This window comes from Echiichthys vipera (genome assembly GCF_963691815.1).
Source record: "Echiichthys vipera genome assembly, chromosome: 8".
Taxonomy (NCBI): domain Eukaryota; kingdom Metazoa; phylum Chordata; class Actinopteri; order Perciformes; family Trachinidae; genus Echiichthys; species Echiichthys vipera.
The window spans coordinates 22,653,070-22,672,222 of NC_139833.1; the positions used below are offsets into that span (position 1 = coordinate 22,653,070).

Sequence of the window (19,153 nt, forward strand, 5' to 3'; positions counted from 1 at the left end):
GCAGTGTGTCTGTTTATACTAACACACATGCAAGAACACAGAACAAATACAGTATGTAACATGTGAGGGTTAGATGACAATTTACAAACAGGCCTTTGTGACTTATACAATTTGAACCTGACTTGAGCCAAATTACTTCTGGAATAAGTGACATCGGCGAAACAGTGCACTTCTTTTTTTCCCACTACTGTGACATATCATGGGTAATCAAGTGCTAATATGGAACGAGTCCTGCATCATGGCAATAACTTAAATAGCTAGGTAGAATTTCTTTCTTTTTGAAGTGGACGCCATCTTGAAAAGTTTGTAAAATTGCCTGAGTCACTGTCTTGTGACTTGGGCAAAATAAAATAGCATAATTACATACTCTTGACATAGGCCATTATACTACAGGGGTATGATCACATGATCTGTTCAACTGAAGATGTAGGTGATTTTACCAGAGATGGCAAAAAATAATTTTGAGAAAAAAAAATGACATAGGCCATTATTTTAAGGTGAGGCAATGCAGCCCCTTCTAACAGGGTTGTGCTGCGATGTGTTTTTATTGGTTCCTTGAACGTAACCCCTATGAAACAATCAGACAACACTGTGTTATGGCTCTGCAGTACTCTATTCACACTGTAGCTTGCCAGACCATCATTGCACAGTCTCTTTCTTTCTCTCTCTGGTCATTGAACCCATGTATGTATAAGGAGAACTCTTGACTTTCCAAATGTTATCAGGCCAAATTAATCAAACTCTTAAAGTAAAAGGAGTAATTTCGCTATTATTGTGATGCTTGGAAAAATATATCCACTGGATTATAAACGACTCTTTTGCCATGTATGTCAGTATGTCAAAATGTGGAAGTAGGATGTCACTGTAGCATACTGTTTGCAAATTGTAATGGTATGCAATGGTGATGATGTTGACTGTCATGTGGGTGCTGGAATTCATCGCAGCTATCTGTCCGGTAGTACCACTGGGGCTAACCACTTACAGAGGTTTGCCAGTTTTCACTTGAATGCGATGAAGCCAAAATGGCTTTTGCTTACCATTTTCCCCTCAGTACAGGATGACTTGTGATACTGGGGGACCCAACAACACCTGTTGAAGGAACACATCCGGGATGTGTGATCTCCTGGGTCACAGTCTTCATGGATGCCCCCCTCAAGGGAAATGAAGGGACAGGTCAACCTTCTCGAGTTACAGGCATTATTTCTCGTGCCTCAATCCCTTGATACAGGGGAGGCATGTGTTGGTGAGGACCGGCAACCTCGCCACCGTGGCCTACTTCACCAGGCAGGACGGAGTTTGGTCTGCTGCCCTGTTGGGAACAGCGGAAGATACCGAAATACAAAAGTTTGCAGGTCGATCATTGTTCTTCTTAGATTGTGGTTTCTTAGTCTTAGAGTACCTGGGCTCCACCCACTGTACGCATATAGTCCAGTGGAGGGTGGAGTCTATGGGAAATTGAACAAAGGTTACTATGTTGTAACCCTAGTTCAATTCGGATAGGTCGAGCCCTCTACCCAGGTGCAGTGGTGCTCATGTGCCGCTTGCTGAAGAGGGTGTAGGATAGCAGACAGCTGTGTTTTTTGCCCTATATACTGTGGAATCCGCATATGTTTAGGTAGGCATGTTGGCACTACATTTATTCAAATTTCAGTGGGTGAATGCGTGTTTGATATTGGAGGAGAGATCTACCCAAAGAGTCCAGTAGAGGGCTCTACCTCTAAGTTAACTATATAACCTTCGTTATGGTCAGGTAACAGCAGGTATATTCACAGGTCATTGACCTTTTAAGAGGATTTAGATGAGTTGAACTAAAGTTGAGTATAAAATGTGGTAATTGTAAGCTATTAACAGCCTAGGCATTTTGACAAGGTGTAGAGAAGTGTGGTATCAAATCAACACTGTCAAAATATTGTATTTGTTATTTTAATCATCACTGCCAAAATAGCTTATGTGTTAAACAAAAACTAAAAAAAATGAAGCAAATCCTATATCCTATAAAAGGGAAAACTTATTTGTGTGGACCTAGTGGCAAAGGGCAGAAGGCAGCTTTGTGTTTTCTTTTTTAATCTTTACCTTTGTCTTCTCATTGTCAAAGCCAGAAGATATGAAGAAGACACAATTAAAAGTGATTGGAAGAGAAAATCATATCATTTGATTGTCTGATATACTGTCTCCCCCCACCTCCACATGCTCAACACCCAATGTTAGGAAGATCTCTCTGGGACAATAGACTGAAACAAGTACACTGGCCTGGCATGCAATCTGGTGCTAGAGATGTCATTAGAGGGGACCTGAGAGCAAGCTATTGATCAGGGAGTGCTTCCCTGGAGAGCTGGTGTAGTCTGTTCTTTCAACGAGATTCCCTCTTAACACTCCTCTTTATTCCTCTTTCTATCTTGCTTCTGTCAAATATGTTATATCTTTGCAGATTTAACAATGTTTTCTGGATAAGTTAGACTGAATGATGTTGAAGCCTGGGGAGAACTGTGAAAAAATGGCGTGCAATTTTCATGCTTGTTTCTGACATTATTACCATTATTATTAGGCAAGGGCTACTTACACCCTGGTACACATGTCAATGTATACTATTTGCAAATGGATGTCGGTAGCCAACAGCTACAAGCTTTGTTTATTTTCTGCCTAACCCTAGCCAAGTAGTTTTGATCTAACCAAACTGTGAAAATAATAAGTCCAAAAATGTTTACATAATCTCCCATTCCAGATTCAAACCATGATCTCCCAATGCTTAACCAACTCAACCACAGTTAGTTAGTTACCCCAAAACCACACCTTGTCACTCTTTGAGGCGTTGAATGAGGGGTCAGGTGTAAATAGCCAGATTGCGTAGCAGATACTATTTCCACCCGAATGTAAATAGACACTCCATTATTATTATCAGTGGTTATCAGGGTCATAGATAGGCCTGCTACACCTACTAGTACTAGTTTTTAAAGGCTGTCACTTTTTAACACTCTAGGTGTCTCCTTTTGAATTTTGAAACAAAAATAACATTACTTGGTTGGGGTTAGGTAACAACACTATGTGAATGGGTTCAGGAAAAGATCATGGTTAAGTTTAAAATACTAATGTTTGTGGTGTTAGTTAAGAGCATTACATACAAAAGTAAACTTTTGTCACCATTAAGTTTTGATTTCTCACAGTAAATTAATACTTTTCTGGTGTATTTTCAACCCATCCACCACTTCAGCATATTTTAGTGACAATTCATGTTCAATTGTCTTAGCATTTGTTCATTGGATTGCAGAGGTGAGCAAGTCTGGTCCCTGATGTCAGGTCCTCACTTCTGTGAAGGAAATGGTTTTATGGAACTGGTGCTGAAATTCTAATCGCGTGTAGGGGACTACCATAGGTTGAATGACTTTAAATTAAGGGCATCTGGCCATCTATTTCCCAGTAACGCTTCGAACCTCATGATCGCTCTTACAGTTTTAACCCAGCAACCGAATCTATCAAAGTTAATAAGCATTTGAAAGTTTATGAGCTCTGAAGGAACTTGTTGACTTGAATTTAATAAGTCAACTAAATTCTAAATTGATAGAATTGCATGAACCCTCTGACAGCTGACTCCATTGGACATGAGAAAGGCTCCGCTGTTAATTTTTCTTGTTGAACACTGACCTACCAAGGATACCTTTGTATTTTATCAGCATTTCATAATTTTTCATCATTACAGAATAAAACGTCCATAAAACTTTTACATCTGATCCAGTGAGTATTTAAATCATTTTTATAACTGTTGCTATAGAATAGTTGCTCCCACTCTAAAAATGACCTTGTAAATCTTTCTTTAACTTTTCTTCAAACCGTTATGGGACTGGTCACCTAAAGGACCCCATGAAAGCCCCTGCAGGTAAGCTCTCTGCATATCCATGCTACAGTGCACCACTCCCATCACACACAACCCCATATTAAAGTACCAAAGTCATAAGTGGTTGTAGGTGTAAAATAATAACTGTTGTTGACCTGTAGAGTGAGAGATCTGTACAGCATAGGGACCCTTGAGATTGCATCAGAGTCGAGTGAGCTCCAGCAGAAGGCCTTTTATAACCGTTAGAAGGTGACTCGACAGCAAATATAATTAAGTTGTGTATCCATGCTGTGTCATAGAAATTAATGTTGTATATCAATGCTAAGATAGGAATGGTATACATTTTCCTTCTACATTTCCCTACGGGGCTCTCAAGTTGGAGAAGCTAGGCAGTCGGACTCGGATGAGGGATACGCTGCGTGTTTTTTCGAAACCTCAATGCTCCTATGTATGCCATTTGCCATGGACTAGGCCAGGGAGGAGAGCGATTGCTTGAGGCCCTCGGTAGTAACCGGACCGGAGCTCATAAACTAGCCGCAATAATAGTAATAATTAAGTACTTAATGAGAAATTATCAAAGTTGATTATATATAGTTCCCCTGTGGGGTTAAGGGCCCACTAGAAGAAGCTTCCATGATACGCGAGTCGACTGCAATGAGTATCTGTGTTGCTAACGCTTTAAAGAGGTATCAGCCCAGTTAATGTTGCGCCTAGCGATTTTACTCAACATAGCAACTGCAACGATACTGCTCTTTTATGGCCCTATTCCACACCTTTTGCCCTCCAGTTCTGTCCTCTTCCTTTTCTCTCTATGTACATATACTCTTTACTCTCTCCAGACCCTGTCCTCCTCTCAATTCTTTTTTTTGTCTACATTTCATTCATTTTTCTTCTTTCTTTTTCCATTGAGCTACTCTTATGTGAACACATTCCCAACTCCCTGCTTCTCTTGACAACTGCCGCCTGTCCTGTCACCTCAACATCCTGTGTGACCTTCTCCTCGTTCCCACCCATCCTTTCATTCTCTCTCTATTCAATCACTCACCTGTATATTATTTCTTAACTCCTTTGCTGGTAGCTGTTTTAAACCTTGCATTACATTCTCTATAATCTGCCTGTTATTGCATGTGTGTGTGTGTGTGTGTGTGTGTGTGTGTGTGTGTGTGTGTGTGTGTGTGTGTTGTGCAGGCCTGCTTTCCTAATGATGCAAGTGTCTGCTGACATAAGCTTTGCATTAGTGCCTGACCTTGTTGTGTTTTCTGTCTCTGATGTCTTCTTTGCTTGTCCAGGAAATGGCCTTTTTATATTGTGAATGCTTGCCCAACTACATGAACTACATAATGAATACATCAATTTCCTGGTGACAGATACAGTATAGCACCTTGTTAGAAAGAAGTCAAATCAGCAAGACATTATTCTCACCAGAGACTGGCTGACAGTATGCCATAAGGGACACACTCCAGAGTGACTCCTCTGTCTAAGTGCTTAACCTCTTGTTAGAAGAGGGGACAATAATAAAATGGTGTGTGATATGGTTACTGTAAAAACTATCTGGTCTCTGGTCAAAAGCTCAGCAATCATTTGGAGACATTATTACACAGGAATTATCATGACATTTGACATTGATGGTGATGTATGCATTTAAGTTAAGTTAAGGATGATTGTTATCTCATGATTGTTAAGGTATAAAATAAAGTTATTGTATTTGGTGTGAATGGAATTATACAAAAAGTTATAACTGGCTGAATCTTGAATTTTAACTGGGTAATTAACTTTATAGTCAGTTTGATGATTCACATAGTAACAGTTAATAATGGTGTTAATTTTCCAATCAAATGTCTTGCTATAAGATGATGCATATTCTTGCTGATATCAGGATTAAAAATAAATGTACAGCATGGCCAATTAGGCCATTATCAGCCAATTGAATAGGCGTTATCAATTGCTTATCACTACCATATGAGGCGTATTGCCCTGCCCTACCTCTTAGCTTGCTTAGTAGACCATTAACACTGAACGGTAAACTCAATCGCCCATCCACATTGCTCTCAACTCCTCGACCACTGCACTGCAAATCGGGATTATTAAAAGACCATAAGAAGGTTGTACTGCATTTGAATAACAATTACCACAGTAGTAGTTAAAACAGATGCATTTACTGACCTCCCTTGTCATAGACAGTAACAGTTTGAAATTATGTTGAAATGAGAAGCTGCATATACAGTTATTTAATGTTTTCACTGCAGCATGTGTGAGGTGGTTCTTGTCAATACACAAGTGTCAATACTTAATCAGTGCGAAGGAAACAAATTAGACTTCAGCACGATAAATCAAATCAAAATAAAACAAAACAAACATGTAATTCAATTGAAACCCTGGCCCTTACATTGAATAATAGTTTCTGTTCAGAATGTATAACAAATGTGACGTTTAAACCAAAAAGATGTGATTTCATTTACTGCTCTAACATTTAAAGCCATTCATGAGCTGGATCAAGCCTCATGCATTTCTCTAAAAGTGCACCAGAATGATGCATTTTAATGATAGAATGTAAAGCCCTCTTCCCCCTTTGCCATATCCAAACACCTCCCGAAAACCAGCACGTCCAGGCCTCCAAGGCCTGCAAGACGCAGTGTCGCCACACCACAAGCGGGACGGGAAAGTCAATGGGCCTCGGAATCAGATGGACCAGACACTGAATCAGAAACGGACCTTTTACACTTCTGTTGATTGAAGTATGTGGAAGCGAAAATTATTCGGTGGTGGTGTACAGACCATGCAAAACAATTCATGATTTTCAGCAGAGAAAGTTCAGACAACAACCTTTGAAGCAAGGCGGACATAGGTGGAGTCCTCTACCCAGGGGCCCAGTCATTCCTGTGCCACTCATTGAAGCTGCCTTATATACTGAACTATATGTATTCACGTAAGCATGTAATGATTGGCCAGCTACATTTATGCAAAATTCAGTGGGTGACTACCTGCTGTTATAAACTAATTAATTAATTGATTAATCAAATAATTAATTACTAGTAGAACAAGGGTTACAATATTGTAACCTTTGTTTTGAGATTGTGTAACTCAGTACTATTCAAACAGAGGAATGTGTGTTTAAAGAATGCAGTCAAAATGCAATTAAAAAGACAATCAGGATGTTTGGCAGAAGCACACAACCTGTTGCATGTCCCTATGTTACTTTGTTCTTTCCCTAACACATTTATAATGACTACAGCCTTTACACCCAGGGCCTGTTACACAAACATTTTTCAAAATTGTTTTCATAATGTCTGTGCTTGAAAAGTTGTGGTTATATTTAAATCAAACAGTTATTGTAAATGTACTATGGATTAAATAGAACTACAGTTTGAGTATGAACACAGGGTGATGATGGTATGAGAAGGATGCAAAGAAAATATTGTTGTTTGACCAGGGTGTCTATTAATCAAACAGTTGTCAATCATGCTCTGCACAAAGGTATAAAAAGGATTTCCCTCTATACACAGATAAAGCTGCTGCTTCCAGAGGGCTATAGAGCTTCCAGGTAAGTCTTTAGAATTACTGTTCAACTTTATTCTTCTGTTAAAAAAACTTAATCAGGTTTCACTTTGTATTACAGCTTGGTAATAACAAAGTAATAATCATAAATTAATAAAGATAATAATTTAAAAGAGCTCAATGTGTATCAGAGCTAGGGTTTATAGTTTGTCGGACGATCCTTACTATTTCCTTTACACTTTTAAGTGTCAGTTAAATGTTTTGTCTGAAACTATTTCTTGGTGGCATATTACTTAGGGGAAAAAAGATACAAACAAATAAAGAAACCACCATTAACTGTTTACACGAGACTAAACTTGGCAAGCTCCTTTCCATATTTTGTGTACATTCTTAGGCCTAAGCTTATTTCAATTTTATGCTTTGTGACCCAGCCACCAACTACTGAAAATAGCATAGACATACATTATTTTGATTATTAATTATAGAGAATTTAGAAGGAGGTCGGTAAGGATAACTGTGCTTATGCAGCAGATGGGTTTACAGTTTAAAGCCTGGTGTGTTTAATAATGATGCTCAAGGGAGCCTAGTGTGTCAGTGTCAGACACAGAGAGCCATGTGAATACAATGGTATTTGATACCCTGGGAATGTGAAGGGGCCACATAGCTAAAAATTATGGGATCACTTCTGGAATTATTTGATGAACAATAGAATCAGGGACATGTACTGAAAGACAAACAGCACCACAGCAGCAGCTACTTTTCAACTGTTTTCTTTTTTGCATTGTTTGCATTTTTAATTTCCTAATAAGAATAATAGTAAATAAATGCTAAATCACAAGCTTTATAATTGTTGTATCTGCCATTTCAGACTTAATTTTGTATTGTAATAAAATTGAAACACAGCATTTCAGAAACACTTGAGTTGCATGTTTAACCCATCACATACTGTTGTTGACAGCTTAATATATAGATAAAGCATATATAAGGAGCATGAATAACCATTTTTTTTTTTACATAAACTGATACAGAAGAAAACGGTAATGTTGTGTTCCAACCCTTTAGCCAGAAACTTGATGTCTGGAACCCTTGATGTCTTCAAATTAGCATAGTACATTTCTTTTTTTAAACGTTTATGTGAAAATTACGTGTTTAGAAATACATGCATAGGTCTTTAGATTAAGGTTGCTAATAATAACATTATCTGTGTGAACTTGCTCCACAGGATGATGACTCCAGCTGTGACAACATTTGTCTTGTTGGCTGTTTTAGAACAGACAAGTGGTCATTTTGGTGAGACTTTTTTTTGAAATTTCCTAAATGAATTCCATATGTTTTGTTAATTTTTTAGGCCTTTGCATAAATGTATTGCGTAGGACAGCTTGAAGAATGAGAGGAAACAGGGATGAAAGAGAGGGGGGCAACATGCAGGAAAGGGCAGCAGGTGGGAATTGAAACCTGGCCATCCATTTTTATATTTGATAGACATGTGCAATTTGCAGATATTTATAGCTATCTTCAATATCACATGTCATAACTTAACACTTCTCCAACTGGTGAGTTGTACCATAAAATGTGACTCAACGATAACTCAAATCTTTGCATCCAATGGAATGGAAGATCGTTACATAAACATAGTGATTCCTGGTAGAGTAGACTCACTGACACTGTGTGAGGTGGAAGTCAATGGTCTACCTTCAGGAATCAAACCTCCAACTGGTGATTTGTACGATATAATGTGTCCACTAGATAATTTTGAGCAGAAGGTTACAGTCAAAGTTAAATTAAATAAGATGGCTGCCTGTTCTTTAATGGCTTTGGTCAGATCAAGACATGTTATACTTGGTGCTGTCTTGAAAGTATGCATTGACGACACATGAATAATACAGAGGGAGAGGATAGAAGCTCGGAGTATCAGTAACAGTATTATCCCCCGGCAGACTAGACCTATAGCAGCATTATTAAGCTTAACAAAATCAGCTTAGGTTCTGTACATGTAGGTGAGAAATACCACTGATGTTGTTTTTATGGCTACAAATTTTAAAATTCACAAGACTAATGACAGTATATATGATCAATAGTAATAAAAGCAGCAGGAAGCGTTACACAGGACCAAAGCAGCAGGTACCACCACGATCAGCAGAGACCTGCTAGACAACAAAGCACAAACAACTTCGGGGAAGAAGTTGAATTAATAACATGCATTGATGACACATGAATGATACAGAAAGACAGGATAGAAGCTCCGAGTATCAGGAACAGTATTATTCCCGGCAGACTAGGCCTATAGCAGCATCATTAAGCTTAACAACATCAGCTTAGGCTCTGTACATCCAGGCTCTAAGAGAAATTGATATTTTTTGGAGGCTTTGGTCTGATCAAGACATGTTATACTTGTGTGCCTTCTTCAAACAATCATTGATAACACATTTTGTTACTTTGTTCAGGTACTAATATTGCTAAAGGTGGAAAAGTAACTCAATCCTCCCTGGCCCATAATGGAAACCCTGAAAGGGCCATTGATGGAAATCGTGCTAGTGACTGGGCACAGGGATCCTGTACCCACACAAAAAATGATCAAAAACCATGGTGGAGACTGGACCTCCTGAAGATGCATAAAATCAATACTGTCACCATCACTAACAGAAAAGATTGTTGCCACAAAAGGCTCAATGATGCTGAGATCCGCATTGGAAATTCCCTTGATGACAATGGCAATGCTAATCCAAGGTAACAGCACTTTCTGTCATATGATAGGATTAAACATATTACATTGGTTTTGTCAACGAGACTGGATAGCTACAGAATTTCCGAATAGAAACCCAAAATGTACACCACAATGGCATCATCAGAATCTTAATACAACTACTGATGAAATCTATGTGTAATTTTTGTCTGGAAATATAGTTTTCCTCACAATTCTGTTTTTTTTTTCACCAGATGTGCGGTTGTACCATCTATCAGTGCTGGGAAGTCCAAAACCTTTTCGTGTAATGAAATGGAAGGCCGTTACATAAACATTGTGATTCCTGGCAGAGCAGAATACCTGACACTGTGTGAGGTGGAAGTAACTGGCCAACCTTCAGGAACCACCCCTCCAACTGGTGATTTTACCATTTAATGTGTCCAATAGATGATTTTGAGCACAGTCACAGTCAAAGTTAAATAAAATACGCTGACTGCCTGTGCAAGTCAATTAAATTCAATATGATTTACAGTGCCAACTCATAACAAAAGTTATCTCAGGACACTTTACAGAGTAGGTATAGACCAAACTCTATGACTTATTTATGATTTGCATAGACCCAACAATTCCACCGTTGAGTATACGGTGGCAACAAAAACCTTCCCTTTAAAAGGCAGGAACGTCAGACAGACCCAGCTCTATGGAGAACGGACATCTGTCTTGACTGGTTGGGGAGGAAGAAAAGGAGAGAGAAAGAGAGCAAAACATTTACAGATGGACAGAGAGAGACAAAGACAGACACAGAGACACTTTCAGGGATGCATGAACCACAAAAGTAGCAGTAACAATAATAATAGCTATAGTAATATGAATATGACTTATATGTTATGGCAGTTAATATAGCAGAATAGTAGAAACAAACACAGCCAAGGTGACAGGATATGCAAATGATAAAAACAATTAAAGTGGTAAATGTGATCAATTAAGAGTAGCGGTAATAACAGCTGCGATACAGTGAGAAATACCACTGATGTTGTTTTTATGGCTACAAATTTTATAATTTACAAGACTAACGATAGTATATATGAGTAATAGTAATAATAGCAACAGGAAGCGTCACACAGGACCACAGCAGAAGGCACCACCACGATCAGCAGAGACCTGCTAGACAACAAAGCACAAACAACTCCGGGGAAGAAGTTGAATTAGTAACATGCATTGATGACACACGAATGATACAGAAAGAGAGGATAGAAGCTCCGAGTATCAGGAACAGTATTATTCCCGGCAGACTAGGCCTATAGCAGCATCATTAAGCTTAACAAAATTCGCTTAGGCTCTGTACATGCAGGCTCTAAGAGAAATTTATATGTTTTTTGGAGGCTTTGGTCTGATCAAGACATGTAATACTTGTGTGCCTTCATCAAACAATCATTGATAACACATTTTGTTACTTTGTTCAGGTACTAATATTGCTAAAGGTGGAAAAGTAACTCAATCCTCCCTGGCCCATAATGGAAACCCTGAAAGGGCCATTGATGGAAATCGTGCTAGTGACTGGGCACAGGGATCCTGTACCCACACAAAAAATGATCAAAAACCATGGTGGAGACTGGACCTCCTGAAGATGCATAAAATCAATACTGTCACCATCACTAACAGAAAAGATTGTTGCCACAAAAGGCTCAATGATGCTGAGATCCGCATTGGAAATTCCCTTAATGACAATGGCAATGCTAATCCAAGGTAACAGCACTTTCTGTCATATGATAGGATTAAACATATTACATTGGTTTTGTAAACGAGACTGGATAGCTACAGAATTTCCGAATAGAAACCCAAAATGTACACCACAATGGCATCATCAGAATCTTAATACAACTACTGATGAAATCTATGTGTAATTTTTGTCTGGAAATATAGTTTTCCTCACAATTCTGTTTTTTTTTCTTCATCAGATGTGCGGTTGTACCATCTATCAGTGCTGGGAAGTCCAAAACCTTTTCGTGTAATGAAATGGAAGGCCGTTACATAAACATTGTGATTCCTGGCAGAGCAGAATACCTGACACTGTGTGAGGTGGAAGTAACTGGCCAACCTTCAGGAACCACCCCTCCAACTGGTGATTTTACCATTTAATGTGTCCAATAGATGATTTTGAGCACAGTCAGAGTCAAAGTTAAATAAAATACGCTGACTGCCTGTGCAATTCAATTCAATTCAATATGATTTACAGTGCCAACTCATAACAAAAGTTATCTCAGGACACTTTACAGAGTAGGTATAGACCAAACTCTATGACTTATTTATGATTTGCATAGACCCAACAATTCCACCGTTGAGTATACGGTGGCAACAAAAACCTTCCCTTTAAAAGGCAGGAACGTCAGACAGACCCAGCTCTATGGGGAACGGAAATCTGTCTTGACTTGTTGGGGAGGAAGAAAAGGAGAGAGAAAGAGAGCAAAACATTTACGGATGGACAGAGAGAGACAAAGACAGATACAGAGACAGACACAGAGACACTTTCAGGGATGCATGAACCACAAAAGTAGCAGTAACAATGATAATAGCTATAGTAATATGAATATGACTTATATGTTATGGCAGTTAATATAGCAGAATAGTAGAAACAAGCACAGCCAAGGTGACAGAATATGCAAATGATAATAAGAATTATAGTGGTAAATGTGATCAATTAAGAGTAGCGGTAATAACAGCTGCGATACAGTGAGAAATACCACTGATGTTGTTTTTATGGCTAAAAATTTTATAATTTACAAGACTAACGATAGTATATATGAGTAATAGTAATAATAGCAACAGGAAGCGTCACACAGGACCACAGCAGAAGGCACCACCACGATCAGCAGAGACCTGCTAGACAACAAAGCACAAACAACTCCGGGGAAGAAGTTGAATTAGTAACATGCATTGATGACACACGAATGATACAGAAAGACAGGATAGAAGCTCCGAGTATCAGGAACAGTATAATTCCCGGCAGACTAGGCCTATAGCAGCATCATTAAGCTTAACAAAATCCGCTTAGGCTCTGTACATGCAGGCTCTAAGAGAAATTGATATTTTTTGGAGGCTTTGGTCTGATCAAGACATGTAATACTTGTGTGCCTTCATCAAACAATCATTGATAACACATTTTGTTACTTTGTTCAGGTACTAATATTGCTAAAGGTGGAAAAGTAACTCAATCCTCCCTGGCCCATAATGGAAACCCTGAGAGGGCCATTGATGGAAATCGTGCTAGTGACTGGGCACAGGGATCCTGTACCCACACAAAAAATGATCAAAAACCATGGTGGAGACTGGACCTCCTGAAGATGCATAAAATCAATACTGTCACCATCACTAACAGAAAAGATTGTTGCGACAAAAGGCTCAATGATGCTGAGATCCGCATTGGAAATTCCCTTGATGACAATGGCAATGCTAATCCCAGGTAACTGCACTTTCTGTCATATGATAGGCTTAAACATATTACATTGGTTTTGTAAACGGGACTGGATAGCTACAGAATTTCCGAATAGAAATACAATAGAAAATGTACACCACAATGGCATCAATAGTATCTTAATACAACTGCTGGTGTAATCTTTTTTATCATTTTTATCCGGTAACATAGTTTTCCTCACAATTTTTTTTTTTCTCACCAGATGTGCTGTTATCCCATCTATCAGTGCTGGGAAGTCCAAAACCTTTTCATGTAATGAAATGGAAGGCCGTTACATAAACATTGTGATTCCTGGCAGAGCAGAATATCTGACACTGTGTGAGGTGGAAGTAACTGGCCAACCTTCAGGAACCACCCCTCCAACTGGTGATTTTACCATTTAATGTGTCCAATAGATGATTTTGAGCACAGTCAGAGTCAAAGTTAAATAAAACACTCTGACTGCCTGTGCATTTCAATTCAATTCAATATGATTTACAGTGCCAACTCATGACAAAAGTTATCTCAGGACACTTTACAGAGTAGGTATAGACCACGCTCTATGACTTATTTATGATTTGCATAGACCCAACAATTCCTCAGTTGAGTATACGGTGGCAACAAAAACCTTCCCTTTAAAAGGCAGGAACGTCAGACAGACCCAGCTCTATGGAGAACGGACATCTGTCTTGACTGGTTGGGGAGGAAGAAAAGGAGAGAGAAAGAGAGCAAAACATTTACAGATGGACAGAGAGAGACAAAGACGGACACAAAGACACTTTCAGGGATGCATGAACCACAAAAGTAGCAGTAACAATAATAATAGCTATAGTAATATGAATATGACTTATATATTATGGCAGTTAATATAGCAGAATAGTAGAAACAAGCACAGCCAAGGTGACAGAATATGCAAATGATAATAACAATTATAGTGGTAAATGTGATCAATTAAGAGTAGCGGTAATAACAGCTGCGATACAGTGAGAAATACCACTGATGTTGTTTTTATGGCTACAATTTTATAATTTACAAGACTAACGATAGTATATATGAGTAATAGTAATAATAGCAACAGGAAGCGTCACACAGGACCACAGCAGAAGGCACCACCACGATCAGCAGAGACCTGCTAGACAACAAAGCACAAACAACTCCGGGGAAGAAGTTGAATTAGTAACATGCATTGATGACACACGAATGATACAGAAAGACAGGATAGAAGCTCCGAGTATCAGGAACAGTATTATTCCCGGCAGACTAGGCCTATAGCAGCATCATTAAGCTTAACAAAATCCGCTTAGGCTCTGTACATGCAGGCTCTAAGAGAAATTGATATTTTTTGGAGGCTTTGGTCTGATCAAGACATGTAATACTTGTGTGCCTTCATCAAACAATCATTGATAACACATTTTGTTACTTTGTTCAGGTACTAATATTGCTAAAGGTGGAAAAGTAACTCAATCCTCCCTGGCCCATAATGGAAACCCTGAGAGGGCCATTGATGGAAATCGTGCTAGTGACTGGGCACAGGGATCCTGTACCCACACAAAAAATGATCAAAAACCATGGTGGAGACTGGACCTCCTGAAGATGCATAAAATCAATACTGTCACCATCACTAACAGAAAAGATTGTTGCCACAAAAGGCTCAATGATGCTGAGATCCGCATTGGAAATTCCCTTGATGACAATGGCAATGCTAATCCCAGGTAACTGCACTTTCTGTCATATGATAGGCTTAAACATATTACATTGGTTTTGTAAACGGGACTGGATAGCTACAGAATTTCCGAATAGAAATACAATAGAAAATGTACACCACAATGGCATCAATAGTATCTTAATACAACTGCTGGTGTAATCTTTTTTTATCATTTTTATCCGGTAACATAGTTTTCCTCACAATTTTTTTTTCTCACCAGATGTGCTGTTATCCCATCTATCAGTGCTGGGAAGTCCGAAACCTTTTCATGTAATGAAATGGAAGGCCGTTACATAAACATTGTGATTCCTGGCAGAGCAGAATATCTGACACTGTGTGAGGTGGAAGTAACTGGCCAACCTTCAGGAACCACCCCTCCAACTGGTGATTTTACCATTTAATGTGTCCAATAGATGATTTTGAGCACAGTCACAGTCAAAGTTAAATAAAACACTCTGACTGCCTGTGCATTTCAATTCAATTCAATATGATTTACAGTGCCAACTCATAACAAAAGTTATCTCAGGACACTTTACAGAGTAGGTATAGACCACGCTCTATGACTTATTTATGATTTGCATAGACCCAACAATTCCTCAGTTGAGTATACGGTGGCAACAAAAACCTTCCCTTTAAAAGGCAGGAACGTCAGACAGACCCAGCTCTATGGAGAACGGACATCTGTCTTGACTGGTTGGGGAGGAAGAAAAGGAGAGAGAAAGAGAGCAAAACATTTACAGATGGACAGAGAGAGACAAAGACGGACACAAAGACACTTTCAGGGATGCATGAACCACAAAAGTAGCAGTAACAATAATAATAGCTATAGTAATATGAATATGACTTATATATTATGGCAGTTAATATAGCAGAATAGTAGAAACAAGCACAGCCAAGGTGACAGAATATGCAAATGATAATAACAATTATAGTGGTAAATGTGATCAATTAAGAGTAGCGGTAATAACAGCTGCGATACAGTGAGAAATACCACTGATGTTGTTTTTATGGCTACAATTTTTATAATTTACAAGACCAACGATAGTATATATGAGTAATAGTAATAATAGCAACAGGAAGCGTCACACAGGACCACAGCAGAAGGCCCCACCACGATCAGCAGAGACCTGCTAGACAACAAAGCACAAACAACACCGGGGAAGAAGTTGAATTAGTAACATGCATTGATGACACATGAATGATACAGAAAGAGAGAAGAGAAGCTCCGAGTATCAGGAACAGTATTATTCCCGGCAGACTAGGCCTATAGCAGCATCATTAAGCTTAAAAAATTCCGCTTAGGCTCTGTACATGCAGGCTCTAAGAGAAATTGATATTTATTGGAGGCTTTGGTCTGATCAAGACATGTAATACTTGTGTGCCTTCTTCAAACAATCATTGATAACACATTTTGTTACTTTGTTCAGGTACTAATATTGCTAAAGGTGGAAAAGTAACTCAATCCTCCCTGGCCCATAATGGAAACCCTGAAAGGGCCATTGATGGAAATCGTGCTAGTGACTGGGCACAGGGATCCTGTACCCACACAAAAAATGATCAAAAACCATGGTGGAGACTGGACCTCCTGAAGATGCATAAAATCAATACTGTCACCATCACTAACAGAAAAGATTGTTGCCACAAAAGGCTCAATGATGCTGAGATCCGCATTGGAAATTCCCTTGATGACAATGGCAATGCTAATCCCAGGTAACCGCACTTTCTGTCATATGATAGGCTTATACATATTACATTGGTTTTGTAAACGGGACTGGATAGCTACAGAATTTCCGAATAGAAATACAATAGAAAATGTAGACCACAATGGCATCATCAGAATCTTAATACAACTGCTGGTGTAATCTTTTTTATCATTTTTCATCCGGTAACATAGTTTTCCTCACAATTTTTATTTTTTCACCAGATGTGCTGTTATCCCATCTATCAGTGCTGGGAAGTCCAAAACCTTTTCATGTGATGAAATGGAAGGCCGTTACATAAACATTGTGATTCCTGGCAGAGCAGAATACCTGACACTGTGTGAGGTGGAAGTAACTGGCCAACCTTCAGGAACCACCCCTCCAACTGGTGATTTTACCATTTAATGTGTCCATAGATGATTTTGAGCACAGTCACAGTCAAAGTTAAATAAAATACGCTGACTGCCTGTGCAATTCAATTCAATTCAATATGATTTATAGTGCCAACTCATAACAAAAGTTATCTCAGGACACTTTACAGAGTAGGTATAGACCACACTCTATGACTTATTTATGATTTGCATAGACCAAACAATTCCACAGTTGAGTATACGGTGGCAACAAAAACCTTCCCTTTAAAAGTCAGGAACATCAGACAGACCCAGCTCTATGGAGAACTGACATCTGTCTTGACTGGTTGGGGAGGAAGAAAAGGAGAAAGAAAGAGAGCAAAACATTTACAGATGGACAGAGAGAGACAAAGACAGACACAGAGACACTTTCAGGGATGCATGAACCACAAAAGTAGCAGTAACAATAATAATAGCTATAGTAATATGAATATGACTTATGTGTTATGGCAGTTAATATAGCAGAATAGTAGAAACAAGCACAGCCAAGGTGACAGAATATGCAAATGATAATAACAATTATAGTGGTAAATGTGATCAATTAAGAGTAGCGGTAATAACAGCTGCGATACAGTGAGAAATACCACTGATGTTGTTTTTATAGCTACAAATTTTATAATTTACAAGACTAACGATAGTATATATGAGTAATAGTAATAATAGCAACAGGAAGCGTCACACAGGACCACAGCAGAAGGCACCACCACGATCAGCAGAGACCTGCTAGACAACAAAGCACAAACAACTCCGGGGAAGAAGTTGAATTAGTAACATGCATTGATGACACACGAATGATACAGAAAGAGAGGATAGAAGCTCCGAGTATCAGGAACAGTATTATTCCCGGCAGACTAGGCCTATAGCAGCATTATTAAGCTTAACAAAATCCGCTTAGGCTCTGTACATGCAGGCTCTAAGAGAAATTGATATTTTTTGGAGGCTTTGGTCTGATCAAGACATGTAATACTTGTGTGCCTTCTTCAAACAATCATTGATAACACATTTTGTTACTTTGTTCAGGTACTAATATTGCTAAAGGTGGAAAAGTAACTCAATCCTCCCTGGCCCATAATGGAAACCCTGAAAGGGCCATTGATGGAAATCGTGCTAGTGACTGGGCACAGGGATCCTGTACCCACACAAAAAATGATCAAAAACCATGGTGGAGACTGGACCTCCTGAAGATGCATAAAATCAATACTGTCACCATCACTAACAGAAAAGATTGTTGCGACAAAAGGCTCAATGATGCTGAGATCCGCATTGGAAATTCCCTTGATGACAATGGCAATGCTAATCCCAGGTAACTGCACTTTCTGTCATATGATAGGCTTAAACATATACATTGGTTTTGTAAACGGGACTGGATAGCTACAGAATTTCCGAATAGAAATACAATAGAAAAAGTACACCACAATGGCATCAATAGTATCTTAATACAACTGCTGGTGTAATCTTTTTCATCCGGTAACATAGTTTTCCTCACAATTTTTTTTTTTTCACCAGATGTGCTGTTATCCCATCTATCAGTGCTGGGAAGTCTGAAACCTTTTCATGTAATGAAATGGAAGGCCGTTACATAAACATTGTGATTCCTGGCAGAGCAGAATACCTGACACTGTGTGAGGTGGAAGTAACTGGCCAACCTTCAGGAACCACCCCTCCAACTGGTGATTTTACCATTTAATGTGTCCAATAGATGATTTTGAGCACAGTCACAGTCAAAGTTAAATAAAATACGCTGACTGCCTGTGCAATTCAATTCAATTCAATATGATTTACAGTGCCAACTCATAACAAAAGTTATCTCAGGACACTTTACAGAGTAGGTATAGACCACACTCTGACTTATTTATGATTTGCATAGACCCAACAATTCC

General features: G+C 38.8%; 2 protein-coding genes across 2 annotated transcripts; both read left to right on the top strand.

Annotated features, from left to right (window-relative positions):
- Positions 1–8,549: 8,549 nt before the first annotated feature.
- On the top strand, positions 8,550–13,862 carry LOC310950617 (uncharacterized protein; the record flags this gene model as incomplete). The annotated part of the gene is made up of 7 exons (XM_083918521.1): positions 8,550–8,614; positions 9,769–10,051; positions 10,262–10,425; positions 11,471–11,753; positions 11,966–12,129; positions 13,185–13,467; positions 13,682–13,862. Exons 1-7 carry the CDS (start codon positions 8,551–8,553, stop codon positions 13,860–13,862), a joined length of 1,422 nt encoding a protein of 473 aa, XP_083774647.1. The 5' UTR covers position 8,550.
- A 796-nt stretch (positions 13,863–14,658) lies between these two features.
- LOC310950618 (uncharacterized protein) lies at positions 14,659–18,960 on the top strand (the record flags this gene model as incomplete). Its single annotated transcript, XM_083918522.1, has 7 exons — positions 14,659–14,701; positions 14,888–15,170; positions 15,384–15,547; positions 16,591–16,873; positions 17,088–17,251; positions 18,294–18,576; positions 18,780–18,960. 7 exons carry the CDS (start codon positions 14,659–14,661, stop codon positions 18,958–18,960), a joined length of 1,401 nt encoding a protein of 466 aa, XP_083774648.1.
- Between the last annotated feature and the right edge of the window lie 193 nt (positions 18,961–19,153).